This window comes from Amphiprion ocellaris, chromosome 9, assembly GCF_022539595.1.
Source record: "Amphiprion ocellaris isolate individual 3 ecotype Okinawa chromosome 9, ASM2253959v1, whole genome shotgun sequence".
NCBI classification, from domain to species: Eukaryota; Metazoa; Chordata; class Actinopteri; family Pomacentridae; genus Amphiprion; species Amphiprion ocellaris.
In genome coordinates, this window is record NC_072774.1 from 29,053,663 (window position 1) to 29,063,103 (window position 9,441).

At 42.6% G+C, this 9,441-nt stretch overlaps 1 protein-coding gene across 1 annotated transcript in view; it reads left to right on the forward strand.

Annotated features, from left to right (window-relative positions):
* sall3a (spalt-like transcription factor 3a) overlaps positions 1-8,608 on the forward strand; it is a 15,899-nt gene extending 7,291 nt beyond the window's left edge. The window contains exons 2-4 of the mRNA XM_023264764.3: positions 2,524-5,676; positions 6,053-6,390; positions 6,930-8,608. Of these exons, the coding sequence (XP_023120532.1) occupies positions 2,524-5,676; positions 6,053-6,390; positions 6,930-7,361 (3,923 nt within the window). The 3' untranslated portion in view covers positions 7,362-8,608. The remainder of the gene's footprint in view (positions 1-2,523; positions 5,677-6,052; positions 6,391-6,929) is intronic.
* The last annotated feature ends 833 nt before the right edge of the window (positions 8,609-9,441 follow it).

Genomic DNA, 9,441 nt, shown 5'->3' on the forward strand with positions numbered 1-9,441 from the left:
AAACATGCACAGGGTGAATTTAACAAGGCAGCCCTGTGCAATAGCACTACTACACACTCCAGCTGCAAGTGTGTTTCCGTGTGTGTATTTTTAGGCGTTTATCTCTGTACATATGGACAGAATCTTTAATGTTCTTTGTCTGAGAGAACGTGTCGGTGTGTGTGTGTGAGTGAGTGAGTGAAAGAGGTCAGAGGCATACAAAGGCCCCCACTTGTAATTGTATGAATGAATAAAAGAGATTGACAGTAATACCATTCTAATAACTAATCAGCTCAACACAATGCCTACTCATTTGTGTTGACCTTTCAACCCTCAATTATGGAAATGAGTTCTGCTGTCCGCTGCTGAGGCTAAGGAGCTTTTTAGCCTGCTGTCACGTGTCGCTGACGTTTCCAGTCACTTGCTCCCTTTCAGTTGTCAATTTTTGTTTTCTATTTGAGCATAAATTATTATTTTTATACTAACAGATAGGTATCACTGATATTAAAGTTGATATAATGCACATTCCAAAATAAAGTGTGCAGGATTATTATCTGCCCTTCATTGCTGCTCAGATTATCTTTTTTTTTTTTTTTTTTTTAATTTAACCCAGCAACACACATGATTAAGTAAAATAATATCTTCCTCTGTCAGCTCTTGCCCCCAGTGAGGATGAGAACACGGAGCCTGTCCAAAACCGTTGTGTTGATAATTAAGTCACAGACACCAGACCACGATAGCGCACACCCCCTTTGGCCGCAAATTATAGAAGGAGTGATGAATTTCTTTACTAATGAGTCACTGTAATTGGCACAAATGCTTCATGTCTGCTTCACCATGCCTCATTCCCCTTTAACCTTTGAAATTAGCAGAGGCACCGTATGAATCTCACGGTCGCTCCATTTCAAAGCACAATAGGATTTTTAATGTTGAGCAAACGTGTGCAGAAAGTATTTCCTTTTCTGAGGTCGCTCTTGGCATCTTTTTTTTATTATCTCTTAATCTACTGGGTGACTTTCTCTTCCATGATTAGTGCAAACAAATTTCTATTAGCAGAAGCAGCATTGCTACATTCAGATGTATTTTTTCCTGCTTTTAGTTTTGCAAGCATAAACATACAAATAATTATTACCCCAATTTTAATAACTTTATTAGTCATTAGCTCACTTTAAACATTTATAAAAGCACCTAACAACTTACAGCAACTTGCAGCAGCCTTTTTAAACTGACCATTAAATAAATCATTTTAATTTGCAACGAAGGCCTGTGAAATTGTCCTAACATTTTTACAGTGTAAAGTGTATATAAAGGGGGTTTAATTTTTGGATAAATAGTTATATTGCCAGATTTACACTGGGCCTTTAAGTGTAAACTGAACAGGAGATTGAAATAAAGTACGTGCTAGATGCATTGGCAGTGATTGAGTTCACTTCCTACTCGTCACGAAAGGGACATATTTATAAAAACAACACACACGCAGACACACACTCACGATAACTATACTTAAACAGAAAAAATAAACTTACAATGGAGGCCATTTTTCCATGGTTTGGTTCAGGTGTGAATTAGGTCCATGTTCCGAGCTTGTGTCGGTTTGTTTGACTCTTGATGGTTGTGTGTGGAAGAGGAAGTGGCTTCCTACAACTGTGATTAAACATGTGTAACTAATCAGAGACTTTGCTGCCATGGTACTAGCATGTAATTTGTTGAGTGTTATATCAGAGAGCATGGAAGAGGGAGAGAGAGAGAGAGAGGAAGCAACAGCAAGCATTTCTTAACTGAGAGGGAATGTTTTGTATTTTGAACATATAAAAAAAAATCTGAAAGTGGGCATGCTTTTAAATTATAGATCATCGTTGCACACAATTTTAACAGTCCACTTTGTCGTTAATCACTGTGCACTAAGTGCAGAGGGCTATAGATTCAACAACTCACATTGGATGATATGTTTTCCCTCATATCATAACTAAAATTCAGACCTTTTGAAGCGAGTCCCTCTGTTAGATTCAGGGCTAAAACATTACCTTTGTAATGCTAAATGAAAAGGCCTGGGTATTTGAAATTCAGGTGGAAATGACTGAGCTTGATAGCAGAGGGGAATCCTAATGGGGCCATCAAAGTCCTGATTTGTAACCAACAGATGAGGCAGCTGTGAATTGTATGAAATATTGGAAATCAATAGGTTGTATGGAATTTCATTAAGCGGCAGTATCCACAATTGATAGGCCCTCATAATTTGATGGATTGCACAAAGAAAATTATTAGCTGGCTCTATGGAGAGAGTGCGAATGCACAAATCTTGGTCTTGAGAATTGGTGAACTAGGGCAATTTGTTCAGAGTAAAAAAAATAAAAAGTATATTGATTTTGGTTATGTTAAAAGAGAGGAAAAATCAAAGGTTAAATCTTTGCAGCACTGCACTGCAAAATATGTGTGGATTCTTTATTGATTATTTATTCATTAATTCTCCTTTATTCCCTCCCTTCTTTCCTATCCCCTTCCACTGCCCTGACCCACCCTCCCTCCCTCCCTCCCTCCCTGCAGCCCGAGGTGAGGTGCTGGATGATGCCGACAGCGGGAACGAGAGCCGCAGCGGCAGTGAGGAAACCCATGTATGTGAGAAGTGTTGTGCTGAGTTCTTCAAGTGGTCAGACTTCTGTGAACATTTAAAGAGCTGCACCAAGAACCCCCTGGTGCTCATAGTGAATGACAATGAAGACACACCTAACCCCTCCCAGGAGTACCCTTCAGAGCCCTCTCCTGTACCCAGCTGCCCCAGTGAGCAGGCTGACAGTGAGGACCCCAGGGAGGGCAACCACAGTCCTGCTGGTGAGGGGGATGACGTCCCAGAGACAGCAACCTTAAATGGGGTCAATGTCCTGGAAAAGGAGGACGAGCAGATGGAGCTGGAGCTTTCTCCTGGAAAAAATATGGATCCTGAAGAGAGAGATGTGACATCCCCTGAGCCAGATGGCTCTCTACCTCAGCTCAATGATGTCGTTCCCTCTGCTATTACAAGCTACGCCATGCCAAGCACCAATGTTACCTTGGAGACCCTGCATGGCACTCGGGTTGCAGTTGCCCAGTTTTCACAGAGTGTAAGGGCAGCGGCAGGCAGTGGGGTTTCCACCATGGCTATTCCCATGATCCTAGACCAGCTGATGGCCCTCCAGCAGCAGCAGATCCATCAGCTGCAGCTAATAGAACAAATACGCAGTCAGGTGGCTCTCATGAACAGACAGTCTGCCTCACAGCCTGCTCTCAGCCACCATCACAGCAGTGCTGCTGGAAGCCAGGGGCCTGTATCCTCCTGTGTCCCCCCTGTCGCAAGTCAGCTTCAGCTACATAACTTCATCACTCCTCCTGTCCATCAGCTGCCTGTTAGGTTGCCAGCCACGCTCAATGGTCAAGGCCCTTCACCTCTGACCTCAGCAATAGAGGGGCCTCTCTCTCAAACACCACAAAGTGGCAGTCAGCAGTCTAACTCTTCAATTCCAAACACATCCTCTAATAATTCAGTATTTCCCCCACAAAGTGGTACGGGATTGCCATCTCTGCTTCCCTCCTGCTCATCCTCAGTCACAAACAACAACATTAGCACTAGCAGTAGTGTAACAGGAGGTGGTGGCATCAGCAGTAGCTCAGCTCTTCCCAGGAACTCCACCACCCCTCCCTCACTCAGTCACAGCAGCCTCCTGAGTTCTGCCTCCAGCCTACCGCTGATACCTCACAGCTCTTCGAGCAGCGTTATCTTCCCCAATCCGCTGGCCAGCATAGCAGCCACAGCCAACGCGCTCGACCCCCTCTCAGCTCTAATGAAGCACCGCAAGGGGAAGCCTCCGAATGTGTCTGTGTTTGACACTAAGCCCAGCTCTGAAGACCCCTTCTTCAAGCATAAGTGTCGGTTCTGTGCCAAGGTGTTTGGCAGTGACAGCGCCCTACAGATCCACCTACGTTCCCACACTGGAGAGAGGCCTTTCAAATGCAACATATGTGGCAATCGGTTCTCCACCAAGGGGAATCTGAAAGTCCACTTCCAGAGGCACAAAGAGAAATATCCACATATTCAGATGAACCCTTATCCTGTGCCAGAGTACCTGGACAATGTGCCCACAAGCTCAGGCATCCCATATGGCATGTCGCTGCCTCCAGAAAAACCTGTAACCACATGGCTAGACAGTAAACCTGTCCTCCCCACTGTTCCCACCTCTGTCGGGCTCCAGCTGCCTTCAACGCTCCCCAGTATGATGGGTGGTTTTGGTGAGTCTCCAAGCCTCACCCCACTCAACAGATCTCCTCAGAGGCCATCCCCACCCTCAAGCGAGTGTGCATCGTTGTCCCCAAATATCATCACTGACTCTGGCATGACCACTACGTCACTGTCCCCGAAACCGAGCCTAGGCAGTGACGCTCCTCCTCTCTTGAAACCTGAAGGCATTCTTTTGCCCCCTAGCTGCTCTACTAGGCCAGGAGAGAACACGACCACCACAACTACGGTAACCCAAGTACTTCTCTCCTCTGCTGTCACGTCCACAACATCGTCCAGCAGTGGCCAGGTCCCTGAACCCACCAGTAGCCCCAACTCAGTTTCCAATCCTGTATCCCATCCGGTCCTTCCCATGCTATCAGATCAGTTTAAGGCTAAGTTTCCCTTCGGAGGCCTCCTAGACTCTATGCAAACCTCAGAGACATCAAAATTGCAGCAGCTTGTCGAGAACATTGACAAGAAGATGACTGACCCCAACCAGTGCGTTATCTGTCATCGTGTTCTGAGCTGCCAGAGTGCTCTGAAGATGCACTACCGCATCCACACTGGTGAGAGGCCATTCAAATGCAAGATATGTGGGCGGGCATTTACCACCAAAGGAAACCTGAAAACACACTTTGGTGTTCATAGGTCCAAACCTCCACTTCGGGTCCAGCACTCCTGCCCTATATGTCAGAAGAAGTTCACCAATGCCGTCGTGCTGCAGCAGCACATCCGTATGCACATGGGAGGGCAGATCCCTAATACCCCTGTCCCTGAAAGCCTGCAGGAGATGGAAACGGATCTCTCCTTTGATGAGAAGAGCTTAGATGCGATGAGTAATTATGATGATGACCTCCTGGATGAAATGGAGCAGGCGATGGATGATGAACCAGACCTAAAGGATGGAGAAATGGACCCATTGAAACCATATTCACCTGGGAGCTCCCCACCAACTTCCATCATGTCCAGCATTGCTGCAATGGAGAACCAAATGAAGATGATTGACTCTACTGCCAACATGACTCGCTCATTTGGTCAGAAGCCTGCACAGAACGGCAGCAACTTTGGAGGGGAGACTGATTGCTTTACCACTGATTCCCTGTCTGCAGTGGGGGATGCTGAAGGTCAAAGCTTGGGGAGCCCTGCTTTGTCCGAGTCCTCTGGCTCCATGCAGCATTTGTCCCCAGCTCACAGCCATTCTGAGATCCAGCAATCCAAGTCCCCAGCTACACTCAACAATAATAACAGCAGTGCCATGACAGCAGAGGAGGGCCAGGAGAACAATACAGCTGGCTTGGCAACAGTGAAGTCGGAAAAATCAGAGACCCCATCTCCGCTTTCTGCAACTGAAGGCACCGGGGCCCTTGACCTGACTGCCACTCAACCTGGCAGGCACTTTATCAAGGAGGAGAGCCACTTCAACATGCTGTTTCTAAATAGAGATCGAGGTGTGTATGTGCGAAATCAGCTAAAACCTAACGTATCATATAAAGTGAATTTAAAATTCCTACAGATTTCATATGATAGTTATTAATAAGTCATGCATTCATAGTAATTAAGAAATAATTGTGACTCAAAAAGGTTGGTAAACGATAAACAGATAATCAGAGATTGAGGAAAAGTAGGTGAAAACATTATATATTTGAAGTACTAAGAAACATCAGCCTAAAAATTTAGTAGGGTTTCAATAGTGATTCGTACATTTTCAAATCTGACAAAGCCAAGAAGCTTCCTTGCAGTTTTGAGGCTCACAGTTGACGAAAATTATCCTGCGCAGGTCTAATGTGTCAATATTGTAATACACTTCATATCTTCTTTTTTCAGGGCTGAACCCTCCTAATTTGGCCAGCACTGCATCAAACATGATCAAAATGGAATTGAACGGACACGGCAAGTCGTTGTCTCTGAGCGACAACTCTCACCTGCCCGTGGGCATTCAGGTTCCAGCTGCAGCGCCCCCGACCACCATGAGCCCCAGCATCAACCCCATGTTGGCTCCCCCACCTCCACGACGCACTCCTAAGCAGCACAACTGCCACTCGTGCGGGAAGAATTTTTCCTCAGCCAGTGCTCTGCAAATCCATGAGCGCACACACACTGGGGAGAAACCTTTTGCCTGCTCTATTTGTGGAAGGGCTTTCACCACAAAGGGCAATCTGAAGGTATGATCCTGCTTAATATACATGGTACCAATTTGAATTTTATATAGATGGGGTCATTCTGGCTCCAAATATGCATTTAATGTGGGCTCAAGTGTGACTTAAGACTTTTGGAGATGTTCGTCATATCTAAACCACTTCTCTCCTGATTATTTGCTCAATAAAGCAGGAACTATTTTTATTTTTTTTTATACAACTAGCATACATTAGAATTCAGTAATTTTTTGATATTAAAATACAAATAAACTTTCGAATTTAGCTTTGGGTAAGATGTGCCATTGACTGATTTAAATGTCTCAGCAGAGGCTGAAATAGCTGCTGCCATAACATTTAGTTCGTGTCTGCATATTTTGTCATTTATTAACAGTTTCCACATTTAAAAAAAAAATCTTATGTACCACAAAATTGTATGCTTTCATGTTCAGTTTGAACATTTTTCCTTCCATTATAAACCATAACATTTTGTTAGATGCTATTTTTTAAGATGACATGCTTATGATGTTTAAATTTTTCTTTTCTTTTGTTGGTGTTGCTAATTTTAGGTTCACATGGGAACACACATGTGGAACAATGCTCCAGCCCGGAGGGGTCGGCGACTGTCTGTGGAGAATCCCATGGCCCTGCTGGGCGGGGATGCCATGAAGTTCAGCGAGATGTTTCAGAAGGATCTGGCGGCTCGGGCCATGAATGTTGACCCGGGCTTCTGGAACCAGTACGCAGCCGCCATCACCAACGGCCTGGCCATGAAGAACAATGAAATCTCTGTGATCCAGAATGGAGGCATCACCCAGCTGCCCGTCAGCCTCGGCGGTGCAGGAATCGCTTCGTTGGGAGCCATGCCTGGAGGAATGGACCGTGTTCACACCGGCAGCAGCCCTCCCATGACGGGTATGGAGAAGGCTGGTCTGGAGGTGGCGGCCAGTCGTCCCTTCTCCAGATTTATGGAGGAGAACAAAGAGATTGGGATCAATTAAAGAGACTTTTCTGTTTTATTCCAAGGTAGGCGTTTGGCAAAGACTAAGAGTCTGACAGTGAGGAAAGGAACTGCTGATCCAGTCTGAACTCATGCGTACTATATTATGTACAGATTAAATATTTTTCGTTTGGTTTTGGAAATATAGTATTTAGTATTGATTAGAGGTCTTTGCCTTTCACCCATTTCCTCCACACTTGACATTTCGCCTATACGAACAATACTTTGTCTCTTGTTTGAGAATATGTCGTCTTGCAAGATTTGCATGGTACTTATTGGTTTTTATCAGTATGTTTGACTGCTTTTATGAATTCCTTTGAAAAACCAGGATCCTGCCTCAGTTATGATGGGCAAGCGTCTTATCTGGACAGGACTAAAACACAAACGGACAGTTTTGTTAAAGATGGTCTGACTTTTGTCCGGCAACCTTGTTTATGGTTGCTCTTTTAAATATAAAGGGCCATGGATAGACTGAAGAAAAGACTGAAATATAGTGTTTCTGTGCTCGCCTGATTTCATTTTTTTTCTCATGGACTAGAAAACTTGAAAAAAAATGATGTTTGAACTATTTTAATCTTTACATTTAGTCTCCCAGCATTGTCTTATAATATTGTCCTGTGTCTTTAGTATTTATGATATCAACAAAAAAAGCGGGTATTCAAAAATATATTTAATGGCCCAAGCATTTTATTGATCCATTTTTTTTCTAAACTGCAGGCTTCACTGATGAATATCTCTTTCAATAAAGACAATATGTCATTTGAGTTGAACAACCGAGAAAATTAGTAGGTTTTATTTGGATATCTGTCGAGACTATGTGTATCTTGTTACATGGTAAAGAGGCTAGAGATATCCGAAGCTGCTATGACCACAACCCTGCTTTTAACCTTTGTAAAAAGAAAAAAGAAGTGATCCTTTTGAAGAAATATCTATGTATAGAAATACAGACAAATCTAAAACAGGTATGCATATTTTGTATCACATAAAAATAGACATCATGAGTTGAGAGTATCTGTCATGTTTGTGAATGCACTTTTTAAAAACAAGACGTTTTGTCTGTGAGTTACCGTTAACCTTTTGACTGAGCTATCTATCACGTGCTGTTTTCATTGTTTTCAGCATACCACTCCTATAACTGGCAGAGTCAGTTCTCTGTTATTGCATCTGTGCTACTCGTCAGAGTGCAAACTCATCACTCAATCAAAACCTTCTTAAATAAAAAAAGAAAACAAGTGTGTTTGAATCCTCCTTATCTGCATCATTTTTGTCTTTTCTCTGTCACCCTTTTATTTGCATAAATTTAAGAAAGTAATGCAAGATTTATTCATATCAATGAAAATGTCTTTTTTAAAAATCCTAATTATTGCTGTTTAAATTTTCCAAAATGTCCCTAATTTATTTTTGATATTAAACATGTTGGATCAGGAAGGAAAAAGTATCTAATTTTGCAGAGACCAAAATGTTTAACTAATGTAAGAAATATCAGCAAAATTAAATTGCAAATTTCACATAAATTCTTTAAAATTATTCCTATTAATGTGTGCAAATCCCACCTTCATGTTTGACATTTCGTTATTAATACGATAAATTAATTAGCAAGAAAAAAGCAGTTTATTTCTCAAAATTAACTGGTTTTTGCTTTGCGGATTGGCCAAAATTGTGGCCAGCTTATTTTCAGAAAAGAAATATGTTTTCTTTTTCAAACACATTGCTTTAGTTAAACACAGTTTCCAGATGTTTTATAGAGGCCTGGTTGCACTTTTCTCAAATAGAATCATCACAAATAATTTCATTTAATGCATTTGTTCAGTGTTTTGACTGTAGTTGCTTGACAGTGAGTTTTGCTTGATTTAGTGTGGAAAAAAGATAATTGAATAAGCATACGTGTGTGTGTGTGTGTGTGTGTGTGTGTGTGTGTGTGTGTGTGTGTGTGTGTGTGTGTGTGTGTGTGTGTGTGTGTGTGTGTGTTAGCTTTGATTCATATCCGATCCACTAGTTTACATATGCAAATGAAAATACCACAATAATACTGCAGTTTGTAGCAATATATAATGTGTAAATTGTTATTCTATGTACATTCA